Consider the following 26,165-nt stretch of genomic DNA (forward strand, 5'->3'; position numbering starts at 1 on the left):
ATATTAGTTCCAGCTTCTCAGCTGTGGGAATCTGCTGCTTTTCTTCATCTTGTGTGACATTAAACTGAATATCTTTCTTTTTGTTGCTATAGAAGAAGTGAATTTTCACTGTTTTCTGACATTATTTATACGGATCAATCCATCAATTAAAGGGCCAGTGTGTAGGATTTAGTGGCATCTAGAGGTGTCACCCTAGGAACTACGCTGGCTGCAAACTGTGTTAAAAACAGCTCTATCTCGACCCAGTGTTTGGTTTGTACCTTTTGGGCTACTGTAGAAACATATACATACAACACATATAAAAGGCTCATTCTAAGGTATTAAAAACATAATTATTATACTCAGGTGATTATACATTAATGAAAACATTCATATGAATATTATATTTCTGCTTATAGATTCCCCTGAATGTTACACACTGGACCTTTAATCAAAGAAATCATTTGCACATTAACCAATAATTAAAATGATCATCATTCACTTTTTTTTTATTATTATTTGAATCTCTTAACAAATTAAATGATTCAGGATAAAACTGTATGTCAGTATGGAAGTGGGAGTGTATACCTGGATGTAGTAAAAAAAAAGATTACATTCGAGAGGCACATTTTTGCTGTGAAACCATAATGTGTTGTTGTTTCTGTCAACTTCCCACCGCAGTGTCATTTTTTAAGGACTATAATATCGTGTGTCTGCCATCTAGTGGTCAACACGTCACATTACAGCAACTGTAATCTTTTTCCAGTCATTTCAAAATTGAATCTCTAAATCTAAGGCTTCTGTTTTAATTAACCCTAAAACTAGAGATGAGATGTGGAGATGGAGTGGACCCAAAGTGGACTATATTATGATTATAAAGGTAAAACTGAGCAGTGGTGTTTTATAGATTGTTTCCATTCAAACAGGAAGGTTGTTTTCTCTTTTTCTCTCTATAGGAGGACAAATCTAAATCTGAGAATCACCATCACAAGGTTTATTTTATTTTAGTTATTTGTGAGGATTTTTGACAGGCACAGCTTGAGACACTGACAGGACGGGGGGGCGGGGGGTAACTTCAGCTTTATTAAATGGAACACCTCAGCAGCTGTTGCAGCAGCTGTGTGCAAGTTCAAACTTAGCCCAGATATAACGTAAGTTATTAGTAAGATTTCTGCATTACTAAAATGTCTCTGCACCACAGAGAAGTTACAACTAAATTCTAAGTAGCAACTAAATAGTTACACAAGTTAATGTAAAGCATAAAACATCACAGAATTATACTCACTGATGATAAAACAGCAGCTTTTCTGCCACACAGCATCATTTTTTTACCGAGTAGCTGATTTAGTTACGAGCCTCAACTGTCAACTTCACACCCTAACTGAGGAGAACTTCCACGAAGCTGGTGCAACGCAGTCCAGCCCTCTTTCTGCAACAACATATGCTTTAACGGTATAAATAGCATAAGTTTGCTGACCCATATAGATGTGACAACATCTCACACTAAAACCTCAAGAGTCACAACTTCGGGTAGACGACTGATTTTACATGGATCCACAAAAAGGCCACTCATTCTGTTTAACCATCCGCTCACAGCACAACCTGAAACTTGAGTCATACAACAATCAAAATGCAAACCTTCAGACAGAATAAAAAACGGCTTTGAGGAAAACGTTGTAAAACCAAAGTTTAATTACAAACAATACAAACAAGTGAGTGAAGAAACCTCTACATCATATAAGTCTATATTTAACAGTTTTTGCTATAGTTCAGCTATACACAGCTTATTAAAAAGTGACCAGACATGTGGAAGGTTAGAAATAAAGTCAGGTTAGGATTGCTTATGATTTAAATATGGTTAATGGAAGCTTTAAAAAGAATAATAATAAGCAAATATCAACATATATCTGTTGAAAATATGACCTGAAAGTAAAGACAATAGACTCAAACCCTGGACAAAGAATACAGAATATACATTTGTACATATTAACCTGAACACGGGTGCCAAGCAGAGTCAGAACAAGTTGTGAGCAGATGGAAATCTGTTTAGTCACACTTTTTTTTAATTGGCCGACTGCAATCAAAAGGCTTTAATTTAACTTTAATTTAACTGTAAAAAGTCTTGTGAATATCAAACACGACTACCAACCAGGGCTGTAGTGGGGGGTAAACACAGTGTACGTCCCTGTTTTAATACAACTTAACATTTAATTACACTGTTTGGATGATTTTGCACAATTTTCAAGTCAGATTTAAACCTTTTTACCTGAGCATTATATGTCAGTTCACAACACAACCTCTCCACCCTCCCTTTCCTCCTTTAAAAGTGCTGCCTGGCACATGAGAGGAGAGAGGAAGTGGACGTTGTGGCCACAGTGTGGCCTCTTTAAGGCCAAAGGAATAAAGTGCTGCGTTTGTGGACAGTTTCAATAGTTCTGTAGATAGGTTTGACATTCAAAATGCAATAAACTAAATAATAATTGAATAATAATTTAATATTGATTGGACCCTACACTAGTATATTTATATGATTTGGTGTCAGTGGTTCTAGTCTCATATTTGGGCGCCTGATGTTTATACACCTTTTTTCTAACTTGAAGCCACAGATGCTTATAGTTTACCCACCTTTTATTTTCCTTTTACCACCACAGCCCGGCTACTGTGCAAAAGCATTTCATAGGATTTCAGTTCCTTGAAATAAAAGCGAGGTACCGCTGGCTTCATGTGGTCAGCGTTACGAAAATATGTGACTCACACATCTGCTTTTTGTCACCTGATGGCTGAAAAACAAATAAAGTGTGACCTCGTATTTTTGTCCGTAATACCAATGTGACTAGGGCCGGGTATCTAACCTCGAGAGTTTTTGTGAAATGTGTTCATAACGTTGCATCACCAATGTTTCAACCAAAACATGAATACAAATATATTTTTTTACATTTTTTAACCATAAACAAAGGAAATACAGTAGAAAGCTGTAATTTCTTTATAGACAGCTAAAGCAAGAGAGTTGTATGTCTGCTTTGGTTAATCTTTGCTTAAGCTCAAATCTGACCTGTGACCCTTTGCTGTGTGTTGTGTCCCCCCCGTCTAATAAAAGGGAAAAATATACCTTTATAAAAAAACATTTTCAACAACTTATATCTTGTTAATTCACTAAGTAAGAGCTACGAAGAAAGGAACAAACAAACCTTTATAGATAATATATAGTTGGTTAATTAGCTTTTTCCTGCCCTCCACTATCAACCTCTAATACACACACATATACACATACATATGATTATCTATTAGTATATTATGTACAAACAAAACAAAAAAATTAAATGATACCCAGCCCTAATGTTAAAATCAACTCCTTGTGATTGTTCCATCCATTGTTTCTGTATAGTAAGTGTACATTATGTATACTGTTGGGAAATATGTATTTAAGCTTATAGTCCACTCTACAGAATATTAATTCTTTTCTGAAAACTGAAATTTGATGGCAGACACAGTCTCGTAGCTGGAGTGAGTGCGTTCGGGGGATGTCGGTGTGATGGAGCTCATCGTCTGTGGCAGATGCAGGACGCCACACTTGCAGCCTGAGTCACGGAGGAGCCTCAGCACGTCGTTACGGAAGCGCACGCCAACCAGGGCGTACAGGATGGGGTTGAGGCAACAGCGGGTGTACACCAAAGTGCCGGTGACGTACTCCAGCAGCAGGCCGCAGAACGGCCCGGCCATCTTGCGCGACAGCACCACGGTGTACGGCAGCTGGAACACCAAGAACACCAACACAAGAGCCACCATCAGCTTCAATGTACGCTGACGATGCCACTGCTTCCCCCGCCGGTGTGCGTGCCCTTCCAACAGCACTCGCCCGATCAAAGAGTAGCATGTCACCATAACGGCGAAGGACACGCAGAAGACGGCAATGATGGCTCCGTTGGTGGCCATTTTGACCGTTCCACTCTTTAGCATGCCGCAGTATGCTTTGTTGTCTTCGTCAGCCTCTGACACCCCAGAGAAGAGGATTTCAGGAAGGCTGAGGAGCACCGCAACAAGCCACACACCTATGGCGGCTACTTTCCCGCCTGTTAATATCTGACTGCGCAGCCGGAACATCTGTTGAGCATGTGCCACCACCAGGTAGCGGTCGACGCTGATGCAGGCCAACAGCAGAAGCCCGCTGTACGTGTTGATAGCGTAGCATGCCCTCGTGGCCTTGCAGAGGGAAACGGTGAAGATCCAACCCTTGTGGGTGTCGATGGCCTGTAATGGGAGCGTGAGGAGCAGCAGAAGGTCAGCCAGCGCCAGGTGGAACAGGAAGACGTCGGTCATGGAGCGAAGGCGGAGGCGGCGGTAGAGGCCGAAGGTGGCGATCACCAGACAGTTTCCCACCACGCCCAGCAGGAAGATCAGGCAGAAAACACAAGTCTGGAACATTTTGATGGTGAGCTCCTGCTCACCGGGCCCACACATTTCAGAGGTTATGTCGTAATCAACGACGTCTGTGATGTTACTGTTATTATAAAGTGAGTAGTTGTAATCACCGACGTCTGTGATGTTACTGTAATCATCATCGTATTCAGTAACAGGTTCCATTGCTGGTGGGAAGAAATAAAGACCAGTAAGTAATTTATCTTGCAATGAGAAGGATGTAACAAAAACTAAAATGTATAACCATTCTCTACAAACTTCAAAGTCAATGTGATCAGTTAGTTTTTATTGAATATTAGTGAATGGTAACTTTAAAAGGAAACCATTAAAACTGTATGAAATTTCAAGTTTGACTGGAAGGTTTTCTGTTTAATCTCCCCGACCAGCACACTGTAAAAAAATGTGTCTTTCCCAGTGACTTTTACGGTCTAAACCATAAACTCTAAATAGGTTAAATACAGCTTCTGTAAAAGTCATATCTCATAGCAAAACCTTTATTTATACGACATTTTGAAATAATTTATATGGAATAAAGTCGTTTTTCTATTTTATGGACTGTAAATTACACAGAAAACAACATTCAGATGGTCTTTTCATGTTTCTTTAGATGGTAAAAACTTATATTTATACAGTAAAATATGGAATAAAACTCCAACTTTCACCATAAAATCAACAGTACTTATATCCTGTTACTGTAAAAGTAGGAAAGTTCTACTGTATTTATTACAGTAAAGTTCTGGCAACCACCGCTGCTGTTTTTTTGCCTCCCCCATTACCACCACCACATTGAGCGCAGCATTTAACCTCTGTGGGCATTGCTCTCAATGAAACCACAGATTAATATAAAGTAATTCTGTGTTTAGTGATAATTAGCATATAGGCATGCTAACACACTGAACTAAGCAAACAAACTGAACCTGTTAGCATAGGCCTTCTTTCATAGCAGCCATTTTAACATGAAACCGTAGGGTAAACACAGGTGTTAGGTAAGATATGAGTCAGCGTGTTATTATAGTGCATGTTGGCTCACTGGAAGGGCTCTGCTACACTAAATGGAACAAAACAAAAGTGCCAGAGTACAGGATTTAGAGGTATCAGTTGCAACCACTTGAAAACAGCTCAGCCTGTGTGCAGGAGAAACTACGGTGGCTGTGAGAACATGCAAAAAAATGCAAATGGCCCAATCTAGAGGACCTGCTCTGTAGATAAAAACGGCTCATTCTAAGGATTATATATTCAGGTGATTATACACTAATAAAAACATACCTATGGATATTATATTCAATTTCTGACATTCAATAGATCCTCCTCAATGGTGGGAACACATTTACTATTTTATGTCAAAATGGCTGCTGTGAAAAAGGTCTAATATCACTGTGAGCATGTTAGCATGCTGATGTTAGCATTTATCTCAAACCACAGCAAAGTGGTAGTGTTTTGCTCACATGTGACTCAAGATCCGATTTTTCACGGCAGTGTGAACAGTACGAATCCCACTGAGACTGAGGTGTGATTTTCTGTCATACGAACAGTCACCTCAGAACGTTTACGTCACTCTACACATTCCTCATGATTCCTGTTCACACTGGAGCTTGATACGAGCCACATTTAAAAAGTAATGTGAACGGCCAGGCAAAAAAAAAAAAATTAGAATAAATCGGAATTGAGCGTTAAGGCTTGCAGTGTGAACGCAGCTTTAATGCATTAATAAATGTATGTAAGATGATTACATCTACCAAAACTTAAGGACAGTTGAGTTCAGCATATACTGTATATATATATTAATATTTATATATCAGATCTGGGAGGATGTGTGAACGATGTTTTAGAGCTGATGAAATATTTTAGTCAAAATCTCATCCAATTATTCTCTAATAACTCGCAGAGTGTCTGAACTGCCACTTCAGACCACTTTAAGTCACTAGTGTCAGCTGTCTGATTACTCTTCAAAAACGTTCTGGTACATTTGAAAGAGGAAGCGGCTCTCTACATGTAATCCAGTGTTAAATTCACGGCTTAAGACTAAAACTCAAATACTGAGGAAGTGCACCAAGGCTGTACAGTTAATGAAAGTAGTCAGTTTGAGCTGAATGTCTGTATGTTATGAGTCATTCTGGGCTAAAACTTGCGTGAGGACTAATAATTGTTCCAAAACATGTAGTGTTCTTATAAATACCAGCCTGTGCTGAGTTTAAGCAGAATACTTCATGTCACGATATCAGGAAACACTAACTCCTCCACACAGGTTGAAAGTGAGAGACCTGCAGCTTTAGTTCCTCAGTTTGAGTAAGCAGCTGTGATATTTTAGTCATTTTGCACAGGGTTTGCGTGAGAGTGGCATCAGGTCGTTGGCACAGGGGAAATCGTGGGTAGCTTCAAGGTCTACAGATCAGCCAGTGTCGCGTGCTAAGAGCCCTACATAGGCAAGGCAGTTTCCACAATCACCATTTATCATTTCATCTTTCACTGTGTGACTGTTAAGTGTGAGGCTGCTTGCAATATGAAATAGTGCTCATTTATTTTAATATGGTGTTTTCTAACCTCTTTAATTGATGGTGACAGTCATGAAGGAGATTCCATTAAAGGTAAGAGGCAGTAAAGAGTTTGTAGACAGTCTTGTGAACAGAGCCGTCTGTGGGATTTGATATATACATTTTTTATTTTCTTTTAGTTCAACTGATATAAATTGGTTCTCAGAAGCTTTAAACCTTACAGGTATTCTTGACAAACTACAGTGTGGGACTAAATGTGATTTTGAACTCAATAATGATTGCCGCAATAATTTAATTAACAGTTAAATGTACATTCGGACAAAACGTAAAAGGTACGCTGTGTAACTTTACACCCATTTTCCCTGTAGGCGAGAGAAAGAATATTTGTTAAATTTCTGAATTGCTGAAGAAAAAAGGAAATGTTTCCTTGCATACAGTATAAATTTGAGTCATGGGAGACTTTTGTTTACTGCCACCCAAACTGCCAAACAGTTCTGATTCATATCAGGATTTATAATTTAATATATATGTACATGAGGGGTTACTACGGGGCAATATTTTTACAGCACAATTTAAATTCCTAATATTACTAATAAAACTAAGAAATAATACAGCAGCACTCTATTGACCTCCGACGATACCGTGGTTCATAAAAACCTCCCGGTAGTATATAAGATTAGACGACGATGATTTAGAGCTCACTGTAAATCAGTAACGTGTGCCACAGGGGTCAATTCTTGATCCACTATTATTTGTAACAACAGAATAACTCTCTATTACGTATTTGAATGTATTATTATGCAGATGACAATATATTATATTCGGCTGGTTGTACTCCTACTCAGGCTCTGACTCATCAGACTTTGATGTTTTCCAGATATCTCATTCATATGTGCATCCTACATGCCAAAAGACTAAGTATATGTATCGTCTTGCACCTCTAGCTATTATGAAATTGAAACATGACACAAAATAAGAAAAAGAAATGGATGGCTCGGTACAGCACTAGACTGCTGTTCACAATTCTTCCTCTAATCCAATGTAATAGAATTACAGTCTGTTTTATACATCTCATATTTATTATATATTAAAAGCTTTATTACAACCTCAAATTTCTTCTCTTATTTAAATAAAAAATATAATACACAATCTAATGATGAGTTGAAAATATTCTGTCAACTTTTTAAGCAAAATTAGCATTTGTCTCCATCGCCATGGCGCCATCCCTCTTAACAAATACATAGAAAGCACAAATATATTGTTATTTTGCTCCAGTTTCTTCTCCTCGCACTCAGGTTGCTTCTGTGCACTTGTGAAGTGTCTGCTCTCGCTTTTATTGTGCAATAACCCTCAAAAGTCCCCAACCAACAGAGTGCCAGCTGTAGTGTTGTAATGACCCCTGCCTCGCTGCAGACATGTTCGCTTTATTTCTTAAGCTTCCCATACAGGAGGTTCCTCTTTAACCAGTTTTATTCACTCGAGTCCTCCAAGGCTTTATTGGTCTTGTAATTCAAGGACTGTTACATATACCAGCACTCATACCTTTTCTTTTACTAATATAGAAATTTTTTACAGCAGCTATTTTGACATGATGAGAATGAGTGATGTGCGATGAGAAGGCCTGAATATTTCCAAGAGCAAGCGTACAGTTTGAGCAGAAACAAATCTGAGCACAAGCAGGGGCTATTTGAGCGTAATGTGCTAATGTTCAAGTAATGTGCTCAAATGAAAAAACCACACTCTTCAATAAAAGAAAAAAAGCCCCACAATTCTTTAATTGTGCTCTTGCATGTGACCACATCTGCATAGTGGAGGCCTTATAAATGTGGGCAGAAGAGCTTGAGTAGTAATACAGCAGCAATCTTTGGCCAAAGATAGTTCTTAGATTTGAATGTTTACTTTTTTAAAATTGGATTTAATGTCTGGCGGTCTGAATTTTAACGATTTCAAGATTGATATAAGAAAAATATTTTCTTTATCAGGTCTTTCATGAAAAAAACATCTTGATTTCAATGTGATCTCATCTTTATGATCAAATAATTATTTTGGAATTCTCAGAGAGTCTCCGTATGAGCTCTACTGTATTATTGTCCATTAGTCCTGCAGTTTAACAGACTACTGCAAATTACAGTACATTATCTTTTTCAGGTTGAAAGTGAGATCATCTCAACCACATATGTTGTTGTACATTTTGAGTAGGCAGCAGTTGTATATTTCTAATTTTTCACCGCTGTGTGAGACATAGTCGTCCGGTTGCTGGCATGTGGGATCCCACTAGCAACTTTAAGATCACCAGCGTCACATGCCAATACAGTCGGTTTCATTTCTCCTTTTCGCAATATTATTATATTTTGCTTTTAACATGCATTGCTTCTTGCCAGGGGAGACTGAAATACAGTAAATTGTCTCACTTAACAGTAATCAGGTTAACAATTGTGTAAAAGTTTGAGATTTAAATGTAACATTCACACTACAAATCGCAGGCTGTACAATTACAGATGTTACTTGACAGCATAATTGGAATAAATTACTTATTTTATGAATTTGACAAGATTTCTTTTGTTGCAGTGCGCACTCAGCTGAAAGGATTCTTGACACAAAATCACATGAAATATGAGTCATACAGGCTCTGATTAACCCTAACCACACTGCAATCCTCTTACATTAATCTGAAGAGACAAAGAACTAATTTCATAATTTAATATCAGCGAGCAATCCTATAAAAAGTAATTAAATACGAGCAATTGCAATGTGAAATTGTTACATGTAAGCTCAGCCATGTTAATAAATGTATTTAGTATATGCAGTAGCACCTGATATTTATTTAATTGAATATTTTCATTAATAGAAACATTGTTTTAATTGTTTATATGCATTTTGCCTAAACATTAATGTACTTAATTACACTCTGTTGGTCCCTTTATTTATTATTTATGTAGAAAAACACAAATTATTCGTTTTTTAATTCTTAATTTCTATTCAAAAACAGATCAGAAATAAATCCAGATGTTTTTAAGTTATCTTACCTGTGCTGTTTGAAGTGTTAAGCATGTCCCAAGTCCTCCTTCTGCATCTGTGGTAGAGATTTGAGAAGCTGGCACACTTAAAAACAAGCCTGCAGGGTGAAGTTTAACCACCTCTAGCCAATGAAACCAGCTCTGTGTTTTTCTGACCTTACCATACCCCTGCGTTTGTATGTTTGTGTCACCAGGAGTCACTAAAAGGATGTGAGCATGAAACTTTGTAGACATTCCTGATCAGCATAATTTTGTTGTTTCCAGTTAACAGATCTTTATCATCAGCAGCCATACTGCATTTATCTGTCACAGCAATTGCATATAGACTTTTGTAATTATAATCTGTGTTCTAATCTAAGTCACAATAAGATTTTTGATGTAATATACATTTGACGATATTTTCCATTTTGCAAATGCAAAATCTGAAAAAGAGGAGACAAAATGCACACACCATGCTGACCGCATCCAGCTGTAGGTTCAATGAACGGACAAATGTGCAACAACAAAAAAACATCTGGGTGTGACCGCTGACTGGTACCAAAACCTTTCCTTGACTTCTTTGTGGTTAGATGCTCATTTGTTGAAATATACAGCAGCCACATAAGTGTGTAACTGCACAAGTCGGGTGGGGGGGATGGCACAGGGCTAGTCAACAGTTACTTTTTTATTATTGATTAAACTGGTGATTATTTTATTGATTCATCAATCAATACGTTGTGTGGTCTATAAAAAGGCCAGAGAATTATTTAAAAATGGAGTTTGACGTCTTCAAACGGTCCAAAACCCAATGATATGCAGTGTGCAATGACATAAAACAGAGAAAAACTAAAAATCCTGCTCCAATACAACACCAACAAACAATTCACAGTCGCCAATAAACCTAACCTGCGTGTCTCTGGCCTGTCGGGGGAAACCCACGCAGGCATGTTACCTCCACACAGAAAGGCCTCCCAGCCAGCCGGCTAGTTCTATGCAACCTTCTTGTCTATGATATTTGTCTGCCTCCCATTGTGATTGTGTGGGTGGTGAAAGCGTGGGTTTGAATTTGCCTGATTAACCCAGTGCATGTTGCACTAATTCACATGGTGAACATGTCTGATCACTGCAGAGATGATGAAACCACAATGTTTGTTTCAGACGTTGGCACCAGACCATGAGAAAACTGTGCAAGGGCCTGATGTGAGCTGTTTGCTCATGGGAACTGTTTGGCATGTTGAAAGACCTTGATCCACAACGTGGTTTTTCTTCACCTGTGATTTCTACCCTCTTTTACTTGTTTGTGTCTGTGGTTGCTGTTAACTTGTGTGACACTGCTGACCTACTATTCAACCTGTCAACAGGTTCAGATTGAACGGTGATTGGCTCCTTGGCATGATCTACTTGAGCTCTTCTCATTACTCAAAATCAAAGAAATTACCTAAAACGTATTTTGTTTATTAATTATTTAGAACATCAGACAACAACTTCAGGATTTCCAGTTACTTCCTGTGGTCTCCAATACATTATTATTTGTTAAGGCTGCACAATCAATCGAAATATTATCAGAATTGCATTATGGCCAAGTGCAATATGCAAATCCGAGAAGCTGCATTCATTTAATAAAGCTAAAATGTGACACGTAACAGCGTTATAATGAAGTACTGTAGTGCTGTAGAGACGTCCCAACCTACAAATCTTGTTCTCTAAATTTAAGAAAACACGTTTGTTTGATACAGACACGAGACAAAATGTCACATCATCACGATTTAAATACTATTTTCAGTGAACATTAAATTTGTGATGCAAAAATGTAAATAATTCCCACACTAATCGTTAATCATATCTGTCAAAAATAATCGCAATATGATTTTTTTTCCATATCGTGCAGCACAATTATTAACTACACTATACTTGCATTTTCACTTTTATTGAAATTAAGATGTTTAGAGAGAGGGGATGACACGCAGCAAAGGGCCGCAGGTCGGACTCGAACCCCAGGAGTGTGTAACATTCAGGAGGATCTATTGGCAGAAATGGAATATAATATTCATAGGTATGTTTAGTGTTTAAGCACCTCAGTGTAGGACTTGTTGTGTTTTTGTTGAGACGTTTTAAATACAGACGCGGCAGGTGGCCTTTCACGCACTTTGAAGGGAAGGGTGAAGCATTCGGCAACTACACCACTACAACCAAATCCTTAACACTGGACCTTTCAAAACAGTTTAGTATCAATTAATAAAATAGTTACAACTAATAAACACATCAATGACACAGAATGTCGAAAAAAACTATTTAAAAAAAGTTGAGGAAAAAGTGTCAATGTAATTTTCTTGTTCAACTTTTTTGGTAATTCTGATTATCTATTTGCATTTTGCTCTTCATATTTTGCCCTTTGTTATACATTGTGAGTACTTAGTAACGTGACAAAACGTATATGTTTACAAGCTGTCAGAACAGAATATGTTGTATTAAATAATGTAAAAATATATATATTATTGTGATTATTGTTTTGATTATTAGAATTAGTTACTTTTATTGTTAGTCGGGTTGAACCTTACTATTATGGTATACTCATCTACCCATTGTTTTTTAAATGAATCTAATAAATATTTGGCCTATAAAATGTCATAACATAGCAAAAATGTCCGTCACAATATCCGAAAGCTTGAGTTGACATTTTCAAATGCTCTTGCTTGAAAAATTATTTATCACATATAAAATTAGTTAATTGACTAATTTGTTCCTCTAAAGGTATACATATTAAAACACATTATAAGTCTTTAATGAAGTGCTGAGCATACTCTCATACTCTCACACTACATAAATCACTTCCTCTGCTCAAAAACAATAAAAGATCTACTTTAAATTCTGCTTTATAGTCTTTAGTTTACCTCCAGTAAAAGTGCTTTTAGTTACTCATTCTTACTTTTAGTCATAACTGTGTCCATATTCAAAAGCAAACTGAAAACATTTTCTGAGGTTTGTGATTAGTTACTGTCAGTGTGTATGTGTGAGTGGATGATTTCTTTCGAAGGGTCCGTGTTTGTTTTCTTGTTGTTGTTGTTTACGTCCTTGTATTTTATTAATTGCATATTCTTCTGTACATGTTACTTTATGCATTAATGAGCTATAAGTACAGTGGCCACTTTTAAGGTACATCTGTAAAAACTAATGCAATCCAACACAATACAATTCTGCCATAAAGTCCACTTCTATGATGTGTACACTGTAAAAAAATGTCTGTAAATAGGTTAAATACAGATTCTGTAATGTAAAACACCTTCATATCTCATGGCAAAACCTTTATTAATATGGCATTTTAAAAGAATTTATATGGAATAAAGTAGGTTTTTTATATTAAAGACTGTAAATTGCACAGAAAACAGTATTTATAAGGTATTTTCATGTGGCAAAACAGTGTCTCTTAATGGTAAAATATGAGAGAAGATCTATCAAATCTATTACAGTAAAGTTCTTGCAACCACAGCAGCCAGTTTTTTTTTTACTGTTAAAAGAGAGGTATTAATTAAAATATATGTTTTAGGACTGAGGTCACAGTTAGAGGTGGCGTTATATTGGACTGCATTATATTCAGATGGGTTTCTAGGGAAAGGACGAATGTGACAACATATAACAGAATTTATTCATTTCTGATGTCAACAAAACATGATAACTTCATAAAGTTGCGGGGAAATGTGACGTGGTTTTAGAGACCACAGTCTGTCCACTACAGTGTTAATGCTCAAGGAGCTCGTATGGCTTCTTAGTTGCAGCTCTGCTAATTATAAACTGTCAATGTTTCTTTCAGGGGCAGTTTCTCGTCATGACACCTGCTTCCGTGCACTACGAGCATTGAAACATGGCAATTGAAAGACTGAGAGGTAAAACAATAGATTTTACAATCAGCAGTCTTCATTAGAAAGCAGCGTTGCAGTGAGTTTAAGCTTCCTACTGTCTGTGTAAATCTGAAACAAGGCAGAGAAAATAAAATGAGTTGTGTGAAGAAGAAGTGGGCGACAACAATATTTACAACAAAAAAGAGAATACTAATGACCAGCTGCTCATTTAAACCACTGGAGGGCGAATTGAAACCAGTTTCAGTGATATTTTTTCAGCACCAGCACAATTGAAACATCGACAGTGCAACCACCATTGGATAGAAATGTTCATATTTATTTACAACTCAAAAGGTGTTGCAGTATGGCTCTTTATTTATTCTGTTCTGAACTGTAACAAGCTACACGGCAACTCTGAGGCCGCTGAGTTGCTGACAGTGGTCTCGGTTTGGAAAAGTACTCCGAGGAAGTATGTTCATAAAACAATCTATTATTGAAAGTCTGAAATACCTCCAGAGTAATTGTTAGGCTATCTCATTTCATATATCCCATTTGATATTAAAGGCTTCACTACTGATACCAAAACCTTACTTTTTTTTTTTTTTACCTTATCTTTAAATAATAGTAAAATTGGCAAAAAAAAAAAAACTTAATGTAAACTGAAAATTTTACATAAAAAATAAGCTTGTGAGTTTGACCAAATATTTAATGGATTTCTGCACTCTAGTTTTGACTTTAGTGCAACGGACACATTTAAGTCGGTGCCAATGAAGTACTGAGGCCTGATACTCAGGCCTTGTAATCAGTGATATAATATGCAGTTTTTAATTATAGTCATATTTTATATTTCAGTCACAATGAATTTTCCTTCATTGTGACTTCATTCCTTCACTTATTGCAGTTTCAGATGCTTTTACCGAAGGTTTCTTTCTCAGTCTGGTACATGTAATGTGCAGCAGTAGTAGTCTGTAGTGGTTTATTTGATGTGTGAACATGTTTCAGGTAGCGTGATGTGTCAGGTTGTTGTTTTTGTACCCTCACCCGTGTGATATGAGTCACTCTGTCCGTCGTGGCTCCCACGGGACCAGTGGAGGAAACAGGTTTTAAGTGTTAACTGGTCTGATTGTAACTGGAACTGTGATTACTGGATTCAGTTGCCTTTTTAAGATGCATTGTAAGTGTATGTCAATTATCCACAGACTATAAAAGGAAATCTGCACACAGTTTTGCTTTCTTATCATAAAACACACAATACTTACAGCTCATACGAACAAACAAAATCAACAATTATGTGAAGGTCATACCTATAGAAAAATGGATAACTCACTGCCACTCTTGTATTTTAGTCCTACAATCTACCAGAATACAAAACCAGCAGCCTGTCCAATAGACAGAATCACGGCTATGACATAATGTGGTTGCTACACAACCATTATTGCTTTTCTGAATTCCAAAAATGTCCGTAAGCGCCTTTCAGCAAGCAGCGGACCCCTGAATGCCAGAACAGTTTCCTGCTTCTGTGAGCTGAGGTGAAGACAAGCCATTACTATAAAGCTCTGACATCCTGCACATTGAAAACCGCAAAGTAGAGGAAGTTGTTGCTCTTTACACTTAGTAGTTGATGTGTTAGGCACATGTCTGCTCCTGTATTTTAACTCATTTTCCCCCCCAAAATAAATGTGAATTATTGTGGATTCTTTGTGCATTTGTCTCATTATTGCTGCCATGTACACGTCTGCCAACACGTCACAGCTTTCTGTGTTTGTGTTTCATTAAGTTTTTGCCTATCTGCTCCACCAGCTTCCTGATTCCAGCCCTGTCTCTGTCCGGGTCCTGCTGCTAAATGGAGGAGGAAATGCCTTTAGAGCTTTTAGCCAACTCTCTGAGGAAGAGCAGGAAGCTGGGCCGTGCTGCCTCGTGTCCCGATATATCACTGTTTAGATTTTATTATGTGTTTATGTCAGTAGACCCACAGGAGTACGTGAGGACGTATCAGCACTTCTACTTGTTTACTTCCCAAAGATGCAATCACCTTTAACTGATCAGATCGTGAAGGGATGATTGACGAATGTTTCTTTTCCTTTACCAGAGAACCAAAATGTACTACAGTTTACTTTGTACTGGTCTATGTGCTTATGGCTGGTAAACTGAAGAAATATATACTGTATTTTTCCATTGCAGCTTCACAAATGTGAGGATTTTCTGCTTTTAATGAATCATTTCTTAATTTATTCTTAATGGTTTTGAGGTTGGACTAAACAAACATGGTGAAGGTGTCGCTTCGGCCTCTCAAATAAACCGACCGATCGATTAATGGAGAAAATAATCAGCAGGTTAATTATTCCAAAAGGAAATTACCACTACTGTCCTCGTCTTTCTTCACAGCAGAGTTGTGTGAAACCAATCAATCAATCAAAAACTTTATTTGCATTGCGCATTTCATACAGTGTGGTGCAGTTCAAAGTTCTTCACAGATGACGACACTAAGACAGAATGTAGTAAAAATTAAATAAGGCAGATTTAAATACAGAATGCAATGATAAAAATGACAATAAAATACAGCTATAAAGGAGATTATTTAATAAAAGTTATACTAAAAACTAAACAGGGGACGTGTCCAGACTTTTTTGACTGGGGGTGGCATCAAGTATGTGTCTCATGGAGCAGATAAATAAAAGGTTAGTTTCTGATTGTGGTTACAAAACACAGCAACATCTCCACCACACACACCTCTGCAGAACAGCAGCCACGCTTCATCCTGTCTGCAGGTCTGTGTGTTTGACCGAGGGCGGGGCTGAGCGGCACACACACATGCAGCTCGAGGCGGGGGGGAGACAGAGACAGCGAGGTCACCAGGTCATTATCTTTACAGAGTCCCGACCTCACACCCAGCTGCCCCAGTACTGTTCGGTACAGTCGATGGTGCACCAGTGAGACCTATGAAAAGGTTTCTTTGCACTTGACAGATTTCTGGTCGCACCCTGGAGCTCTGTTAAAGATATGATAATAATTTCACTGTTATCATCGTGTCAGTTCCAGCTGTGTGCAGCGGTGCTTCCCTGCTCAGCAACGGTTGGCAGCTAGCCAGGGAACACAAGAACACAAGAGACCAAAACAGAGCTGAAAGGACGGTGCATATTGGACGTCAGGTGGCCAGAAACACGACTCTAACTGAAAACTAATGCTGCTCTATGTCTTCTGCTCTCTCCCTACCTCTCAGCAAATTTAAATAATAATTCTAACAATAATTCTGTTTCCAGCTCAAAAATCAAGTTTTCGGGTGGAGTACCTAAAATAATTTCTATGATACAAAACAAATTCACAAGTTGTAATTCATAGGGCTAAAAGGCCAAATAGGAGTACCAGTCCCAATTATATCGGATAATATGTTTTTATTTTAACAAGAAACCCCCACTGGGCACGGTTGTTGTTCTTCTATCAGACGGTCTGTTATCAGGCATATTTCGTCCTCTGTATCAGCTTCATCAGCCCCGGACATAAATACAGTCACACATACATGAACATACACGCACATAGACAGTGAGCAGTGCTAAGATAAAGAGGGCTGGGCTTGTTCCTTAACTCACTCAGCTCTCAGACCTTGAGCTTCATAAGGAACCTCAGGTCAGCAACCGGCCTCAAAGTTTACAGCTGAGCCACCATGATCCTGTACCTGCTCTTCCCCGCTCTTATCCTCGGTATGTGTTCAGATCTCATTTTAAACACCAGTTTTAGGTTAATTATGTTTTTGTCTCTTAGTGTTTCCTGTTTTTTGAGTTTCCATGAGTGTCTATTGTTTTCCCTGTGTGTGGGAATGATGAAGGAAAAAGGCGGAGGGCATTTTAGTTTCAGTAGCAGCCAACAAAAGGCTGGTGTGGACTCGTTCATGTGATGGTAAAAAGGCTTCATTAAATCTGTGTCTGCAGGTATTGTGGAGTCACAAACAGCCAACATGACAGACAAAGAGTGGAGGAAAGCTGATGGGAACCTAACATTGATTGAGTCCACTGCCAACAGTAAGACTTTTTATTTTTCACTTTATTTTCTCCGTGAATCTATAAAATGTCAGATAGTTTGTTTCCCAAGGCGACACCTTCAAATGTTCTATCTCTGTATCTGTGACTTCTGAAACCAGAACAGAAGCTGGAACCAGGGAATTTTAGGCATTTTTCCGTCACTTAAATCACCAGTTTATTTCCTGTCGATCGATAATCATTTGTAAAGAGACCATCGGTTTAGAAAGAAAAGCAGGAAATCCTCACGTTTAGGAAGCTAAAGCGAGAGAACATTTGGCCTTTTTGCTTGAAAAACGAGAAAATAATTGATTAATATTCTGTCAATCGATGTCAGTTAATCAGTCGACCATTTGTTTTTGCTCTACGAATGCGAATCACTCTGATTGGTCATCATTAGGAATGTAGAGAATTACATTAATTAAGATATATCGCAAGAACGTTACATTGCGATACAAATAGGAATGGGACGATATTATCGCGATAAAAACACAACACATTTCTGAAAAAGCTGTCCAGCTCGCCAGCGTACAGTCCTGTATTGATTTCCTGATTTATTTTGAAGGGGGCAAAGAGAAGCCCGCTTCTTTCCAGTCATTCCAAAATCTTAATCCCATCACCATGGCTGAAGGCTCGGCATCCCCCTCAGAAAAAAGTTAAACAGGATGTGTGGAAATTTAAATAAATTAGGTTAGATTTCAAAATAAAGAGCAGGGAGATGAGGTTCCTAACTGTGATGCAATAAATATATTAGTTTTTTTTAACAAAATGTAAGGTAGCAACATGTTTAAGTGACATTTTAAAAGTATAATTTCATGATTATCGTAATAATATCAAATATTATGGTCAAGATAATCGTGACATAGCTACAAATATGTGAAGGTTTAAGTTGGCGAGCCTAACCCTACGTCACTCACGTCAGTCGCTGTATCGAGGCCCAAAGACATCAGTTTCACTTCTACAAAGGAACAGAAAATATGTATTGTTTTTCAGACCTCAGAAATAAAACCGATTCCGGTCTTCGGTCTCATTTTGTCAAACAAATAGTGAGAGTCCCATTGTGAACCCAGTATGGGGGATTGTGTTGAATCGTTACACTGCTAGTGCAGAGCTTTGTTAATAAGAGTGTGCAGCAATCGTGTGGATTTGTCATCGGGTTTTTTTGCGTGCAGGTACGATGAAACCATTCACTGTGACGTCCAGTTTGAACAAGGACAAGGAAAGTGAAATTGTGGATGAACTGCAAAACCAGACAGCGACTGTTATCACAGAGGATGATGGTGAGTTTTTCTACTTATTCTGCAGTAGGGAAGGAAACTCCAGAGCCCTTATCAGTGCTTTTAAATTTCCTGTAACAGCTTACTACAGATTAAACAAGCTATCAGCAATCTAGTTTCACTTTCAGGAAAAGCTGAGATAAAGAAACGCTCACTACTGGGCTACTGAGTGAGCTCATAACGTTGTGAAATCATCCGAAGACAATCTGAATAATGTCATTTAATGCTCAAAACCTGGGTGTTGTTTGATATTTGTGTGTCCCCGTTATTTTTCCTTACTCTGCAGAGAATTTCCAGGACCAGGAAACTATGTTCCCTGGCAGACGGTGTCAGCAGGACATTCTAGAAGACTATAGTCACACGATTTGTGGTAATTCCTTTCACACTCAAATGTTGTCAGTCAGCACAGAAGACTGGTGTGTCCTGGACAATATCATCAGGTAATGCATACGGAGGATCTGAAGTAGTATTAAGTGGCGTTTTCTCATCTTTTTATACTCACTTTTCTATATCTCTACTTTTGATTTATTCTTGATTCAGCTCCTTTATTGTGTTTAGGAACTTTGCAAACACAGTTACATCTGTCTTTATGATGTAGTCATAGTAGTAGTACTAAGAAATCTAAATATCTGTGACAGTTAAAGCTATAGAGGGAATTTGTAGTCAGTTCACTTTTATGTATCAGGGCTTCCACTCTAAGAAAAGATTTTCTCGGACCTTTAAGACATTTTCAAGGAGTTTTTCTTGGCAGTACAGGACAGCACCTGCACACAAACGGTCATATACCGTAATTTACCAGTAGGCCTCGTATTGTCACATTTAACCCCAGTTTCATTCCTCCAGTTTTAATGCTGCAGGGTTCATGATAAAGGGCCTCGGGTTCAGTACAGGTATAGTGATCAGTGTTTATTAGATGCTGTGTGTTAGCTCGCTTTCACTCATCACCACAGCCAACTTCCTGCAGTCAGTGGAGCCTCGCTGTGGTCTCTTGATTACACTTTACTACAGTTTTTCTAACATTAATTTGGCCACAGCCCGTAAGAAATGCCATGTAGAAAGCGAAAGTGTTTGTTACACGTACAGCTAACATCTCTGTGTGTGTGTATCAACCACAATATGCATGAATTTCAGTCAGAGCCTCGGGAAAAACAGACTCAACGCCGAGCTTCGCATGTCTTACACCGAGCAGCTTATCCTGCTGAGTTTCAAACTAAATACACAACTAGGTTTACGTAGGTGATCTGAGCGAGGGGCTAAAATACGACAAAAAGTTTCCAGGACACGGATTATTTCCAGAGCTGCACAGTTAGTAGAAATATTACTGAAATCGCAATTCGGCCAAGTGCAATATCCAAATCTCTGAAGCTGTAATGTTTGGATAACAGGTCAAATGTGTGACAAACAGCATTATAATGAAGTACTGTAGAGCTGCAGAGATGCTACAAATCTTGTTCTCCAGATTTAAGAAAACATATTTGTTTGGTACAGACTTCAACAAATGTCACATCATCATGATTTTAATAGTTTTTTTTTTCAGTGAAAATGAAAATTTGGATGCAAAAATGATCATTCCCACTTGTGTATCATATATCATGAAATTCTAGGTGTTTCCATGACTGGATACTAGTCTCTAAGTGTACAGGTTTTCCAGGACAACAATCACACATTTGCCTCCGTGGTTGTCTGCAGGACCAGACTGTACACAATGAACATTTTATTTAGGAGGTGCACAATATTATTAACATAAGTGTTCTTGTTTCTCTAAGAAGAAAAAGGAGGTTGATATCAGATCCCCGTGAAATGCTGTGCTATCACAGTGATCAATTTATGGATCAAAGATGGTAAATCGGCGGGCAGCAGCTCGTTGGTCAGTGTCTTTAAATAAAACTTTTACATATAACTTTTGATTTGGGGTTAAGAGGAGAATCTGGGTCGTTCGTGTCAGGAGTTCCCTGTGTGGCCAGTTGAAGGGGTGAGGTCTCAAAAATAGCAGTGGAGTGGTTTATAAAGTAGGTTAACTGGTCATTTTATTTTTTAACGTTAGCGAACCTGATGACAGGATGTTCTTTACAGCATCATTTACAAGATCAGTAATGCCAGAGTACACGGAGACTGCAGATAAATAAATTAACCTTTTAAGTTGTAGAGGTGCAACGATCACTTAATTAGTCAATCAGCAGAAAACGAAAGGGTATATTTCAATAATCAATCCATCATTTTATTCATTTTCTAGTGAAAAATTCCCTGGTTGCTGCTTAACGGGAAGATTTGTCACTTTTCTTTGTCATATATGACAAAACTGAAACAATTCAGATGCCACTTAAGGACTGTAGGAAGTTATAACAGGTGTTTTTCTGCCCTTTAACAGACAAAATGATCGAATAAAATAATAATATAATATTCAATACTGTCAATAGTAGTTATCTGCAGTCCTGTAATGTTCAATCAAAAATACCTGATGTGAAAATTTTATCTTCTTAAAAAACAACAGAATGCACAGTACTAGACGGCTCCCTCTGATACAGCTCAGTACTGAAGGCTATAAAAATATATAATATATATGTAAAAAGCATCAATGTATGTATCAGATATATGACTCGCAGGGTTTTAAGGCAGCCTGCAGCGCCCCCTTGTGGTTGAAGAAGTACTCAGATATTTTACTTGAGTGACAGTGGAAACACAACAGTGCAGAAAATAAAGTAAAAGCAAAATTTGACAAAGGCAAAAGTAAAAAAATATATAAAATATAAAAAGTACCAAAAGTGCTCATTTAGCAGAATAGTTCATTTCAGAATTATTGGATTGGTTTCTTAATTATATATCAGTGTCATCAAATAAATATGTAGAAGAGTATTGAACATCTACATTGAACTATGGAGACAATGAAGAGATTCAAAGCAATGGTCAAAAGATGGTTGCAATTAATATTATTATTATTATTATTATTATAACAGACACAGACAAATGTTTGACTCACATTAATCAGCTCGGAGCCCATTTTCCTTTTTTCATGAAATTGAAGTGGACAATATCCGTCTTCCTCTCCTCCCTCCATGAGCTGTTTCAGTTCTATTATATTATTATATTACTAATTAACGACACTGTAAAACTAACTAACTCTCCCGGTTGTTTCATCAAACTTAATGCAGTTAACTTACTTTAGAGTTTCTCCCTGCAGAGCTCTGTACCGGGTAGTTTCTGCTGATTTCTTAATTAGGCTCACCTGGCTTTCCTTCAGCTGTCTGACTGCAATACCCTCTTTGACCACACGGACTTACACTGCAGCTAATGGTGCAACACAGAGGGGCGCTGTTTCACTCACTGGAGGAAATTTAATGGAAAGACCAAAAGATGGTTGCAATAATAATAATAAATACAACAATAACAATAATAATAAAAAAAATTAAAAAATGAATACAATTTAACAAAATGCAAAAGACAATACATTAAATAAAAGATAATAAAAACAAATAATAATAATAATAAATACAAAAAATTGTCACAAACCAAACACTGACTCTGACAGTATTAAACTTGAATTTAACAGTTTAATCTACTTAATAAACAATAAATATCTTTTTATATAAAAACACAATATTTTTCTCTAAATAAATAGTAATTTTTCCACAATATTTTACATTAGACATGTAAATTCACAGGCTATTTTTGTTATGTAATTTATATTTTCGTGTATGTCAAAAACAAACAGAAATAAATCTGTAAAATAAACAGGAAAACCCTGTAAAATTACAGATTTTTCTTTACTGTAAAGATGAGACTAAATCCTTTGAAACTCAGCTTTTAATGTCTTATTTTTTAAACCAGGTTGATCAGTGTCAGATTATTTTTGTGGCTGCAGTTAAAGTTCTTATAATTAATTAATCCAACACTTATTTTCTTGATGAACTGATGAATCTTCTGGTATATAAAATGTCATAAAACAATTTCCCAGAGCTCTATTTGTTATTTTGTCTGACCAACAGTCCGAAACCCAAAGATATTAAATGTACAGCATTATAAAACAGACCAACAGTGGATATGGTCATCATTAATGTTGGTTTCTCTATTGCAGACCATACCACGAAATGACGATGTGCTTGGAGAAGCTGTCTGGTATGATCGGCTGCTATTACCCAAACCCCATCATTCAAGAGTTCTTCGTCCAGATCCACTCTGAGTACTTCCAGAACTGTGCCGAGGAGGAGCTTCAGTTCCCGGATGCTCCTCACGGGGTGGTGATCACCTTAACACTCATCCCTGTTTGCCTCATCCCCGTACTGGTTTATGTGGTGATTTGGAAAAGTAAAGTCCAGGAGTGAGTGAGACCTGCACCATCAATGAACTCACAGTACGTGTGTTGTATGTTCCACAAACAGCTGTATATGTTTTTAAAGAAGAGTTGTATAATGCAGTCTGGAGATGAAGGTGAGTAAGTTATGAAATGTGAACAGTTTTCATTCAGTATGTATTAAAATAATAGTCCGATGAGATAATTCACCTTTCCTCCATCCTGCCCTGTTTTGCTCTGGGTAAGACAACCACATTTTAAAGATGAGTAAAAGATAAAAGTGACTTTATATAGTCACATCTTGAGTTAGCTAGTGTTAGCACAAGTTTAACTAACTAGCAAACCAATGACTGATGTAGTTTGGCCAGGTAGTGAGCTAGCATTTTGACTAGCAGTCACCGCCCTCTACTGGCTGAAAACTGGCTACTGCAATTGAATTTTGTGATTGGCTGATCTGGGGGCAGGTGACATAAGGGGGCAGTTTTCTTCACCAAACAAGCCCTGGTTCTATAAAACCAACATCTGGACTCTGCAGACTCTGCAGACTGCGGCCTGCTGCCCAGCCGTTAGTCTGACACTCAACCACAGACGCCGGAGAGCTAGTTTATCTAAGGTTGCAACTCAAGTACCACACAGAAATAATCAGCGTGAATGTGTTTCTAGTGAGTGTCGAAGCTCCGGCGGACTCTCTGTGTCTGCGATGCAAACACAGAGAGGTACAGAAGAGGAGAAAGTTCACCAAGGTGTCACTGTTATTGGAGCACAGAGCAAAAAAGGGCGGGACTTAGGAAGGGTTAATTGTCCATGACAGGCCATGTTTCTACAGCTCGGAGGTATAGAAACCTGGCAGCCTGTTATAGAGGATCCGCTCCGTCTGTAGATAAAAACGTCTCATTCTAACGTAACAAAAACACAACTATTGCTATTTTCAGGTGATTAAACACTAATGAAAACACACATATTAACAATATACTGCATTTCTGACAATTGATCCTCCTGAATGTTACACACTGGACCTTTAAAGAGATTTGGGAAATACCTAATTTCCTAAAATTCTGATGTTTTTATTTGCCTTTTTTGCTGAGATTTCTTGTTTTTGTTTTTATTTTAAATCCCAGCAGCACAATTCTTTTACTACTTTTATGCATTAAGTTTTGTGTGTGTCTTATTTGTGAACATTAATAAAGTAAAAGCAGCTGCACACATACAGTACGTGACAGTACGAACAACGAGAATGGACTATGGATGTGTTTTCCTGAGATGACACAGAGTTCTCAGAACGGATGGCTACTGCGGTTCCTGGTAAAGTACTGTGTGCATTTGCATGTGTGTGTGCTATCTTTGTGGGGACCAAGGGATGAAAGTATGAAACTTGTGGCTGATCTGCTGAGATTGGCCCTGTGAGGTTGTTGGTTCACGATGGGCTGTAAAGGATGCTGAAGAAAGTTCAGACAGAAACTAAAGTACCAAAACACAAAAATGATTCTTGTTCATACAATATAAAGTAAACCATAATACAACAACAACAATGCTGAAATCCAACGGGCAGGCTGATGATACTTGTGTCATCAGGTGACGTACTGCGAGTTGAGTTGCTCTCATTGGCTGCTCTCGGTTTGGAAACAATGGCGGCTCGCCTGCTCACTGACGATCTGGTATTCCAGATAAACAGTAAGATATATTTGTGAACAGATTTGAGGAGAGAAACAGTCAACAACAGAATCTGGACTCACTGAGAATGAGCTGTCAATCACAAGGTAGCCCCGCCCTAAAGCATACCCTGCTTTATGGTCTGTTTTACTCTAAATGGGACCATCAGTTACTAAATGAACATCATGCTGTATGGAAGAAGACTGAAACTAGAGACTGAGACCAGAAACTCATCAGGAAACTGTTTACTGAGCTCATAAATCAACTGAGAAGTCGGCTCATTTCTCCATAAGACTGAATGGTATCAGAGCTGCCCCATGCTGGCCGTTACATATAATACAGGTTTAAGACACTTCTCAGATCTGGAAGCTCTGTCCTTTATATATACTGTCAATGGTCAGCAGTGAATTTCAAGATGTCTGCCAGACACCTTCCTGAGGAGAGCCGGCTGAAGAGGAGCACTGTACTGACAGAAAGCCGTTCACTCTCACCCTCTGAGACCTTAAAAAGTCTACAATCCAGCCAACAAAATTTACATCAAGGTTAAAATCACAAAGCAGTTTCCTAAGCTAAGACGTGTGGGTGGATAGTGCTGAATGCAGACAATGATAAGGAGGATCATTAGCACAGAGTCTAACTAACACCATCTCCGCTCGTCCTCTGTATGCACCGCACCCCCATTTCCCTTTTCACACCTACACCACCCAATGCCTCACTCCATTTGCCCTCCAGTTTCTAGTCTTTGTGTATCCTGCAGGGAACCTTAGTGAGGACTTACAGCTGACCTCCCTGCCAACTCTAATTAGTTACACTACTAGTTATAGTAGTTTTCAGCTACTCCTCAAGAATTTGATAATTGTGTCAGTGCCTAAATTCGAGTACCCTAATTCAGCACAATCCCAAACAATTCAGCTACATTTTATTTGTGTAGGACCAATTCATAATACAATTAGGAGTACCTCACCAGCAATACAGAGGTCCAAAAACTGAACTTGCTACAGGGTGTACTCAGTGAGAAGTAAGGGTACTCGTATGGACAACAATCTGAAGTGCCGGCTCATTTCAGGCACTGAATTGTTAGATCTTAGAGACGATTCGCCTTCCCAGTATTTTATTTGGGATGCTAAACCAAAGTGTTAAATTCCAGTGTTGAGTGTTAAAAGGTAGCACACACATGTTTCCAGGAAAACACGCTCTCGTTTCAGCCTCATGATCCTC

General features: G+C 38.1%; 2 protein-coding genes across 4 annotated transcripts; one reads left to right on the top strand and one right to left on the bottom strand.

Moving 5' to 3' along the window:
• Positions 1-1,640: 1,640 nt before the first annotated feature.
• On the bottom strand, positions 1,641-10,085 carry ccr10 (chemokine (C-C motif) receptor 10). The gene is made up of 2 exons (XM_051418088.1): positions 9,914-10,085; positions 1,641-4,562 (listed from the first exon to the last, which is right to left on the bottom strand). The coding sequence occupies exons 1-2, from the start codon at positions 9,936-9,938 to the stop codon at positions 3,430-3,432; spliced, it is 1,158 nt and encodes a 385-aa protein (XP_051274048.1). The 5' UTR covers positions 9,939-10,085; the 3' UTR covers positions 1,641-3,429.
• Positions 6,838-24,532, top strand: LOC127373521 (receptor activity-modifying protein 3-like). Of its 3 annotated transcripts, XM_051418089.1 has the most exons (7): positions 6,843-6,980; positions 13,692-13,764; positions 15,520-17,417; positions 17,646-17,735; positions 18,905-19,012; positions 19,296-19,449; positions 23,082-24,532. In XM_051418089.1, exons 3-7 carry the CDS (start codon positions 17,381-17,383, stop codon positions 23,326-23,328), a joined length of 636 nt encoding a protein of 211 aa, XP_051274049.1. In that variant the 5' UTR covers positions 6,843-6,980; positions 13,692-13,764; positions 15,520-17,380; the 3' UTR covers positions 23,329-24,532. The 3 variants fall into 3 exon arrangements, with proteins under 3 accessions (XP_051274050.1, XP_051274049.1, XP_051274051.1); XM_051418090.1 differs by lacking the exon at positions 15,520-17,417 and having other exon boundaries at positions 6,838-6,980; XM_051418091.1 differs by lacking the exons at positions 13,692-13,764; positions 15,520-17,417 and having other exon boundaries at positions 6,844-6,980.
• The last annotated feature ends 1,633 nt before the right edge of the window (positions 24,533-26,165 follow it).

This window comes from Dicentrarchus labrax, unplaced genomic scaffold (assembly GCF_905237075.1).
Source record: "Dicentrarchus labrax unplaced genomic scaffold, dlabrax2021, whole genome shotgun sequence".
In the NCBI taxonomy this organism is placed as follows: domain Eukaryota; kingdom Metazoa; phylum Chordata; class Actinopteri; family Moronidae; genus Dicentrarchus; species Dicentrarchus labrax.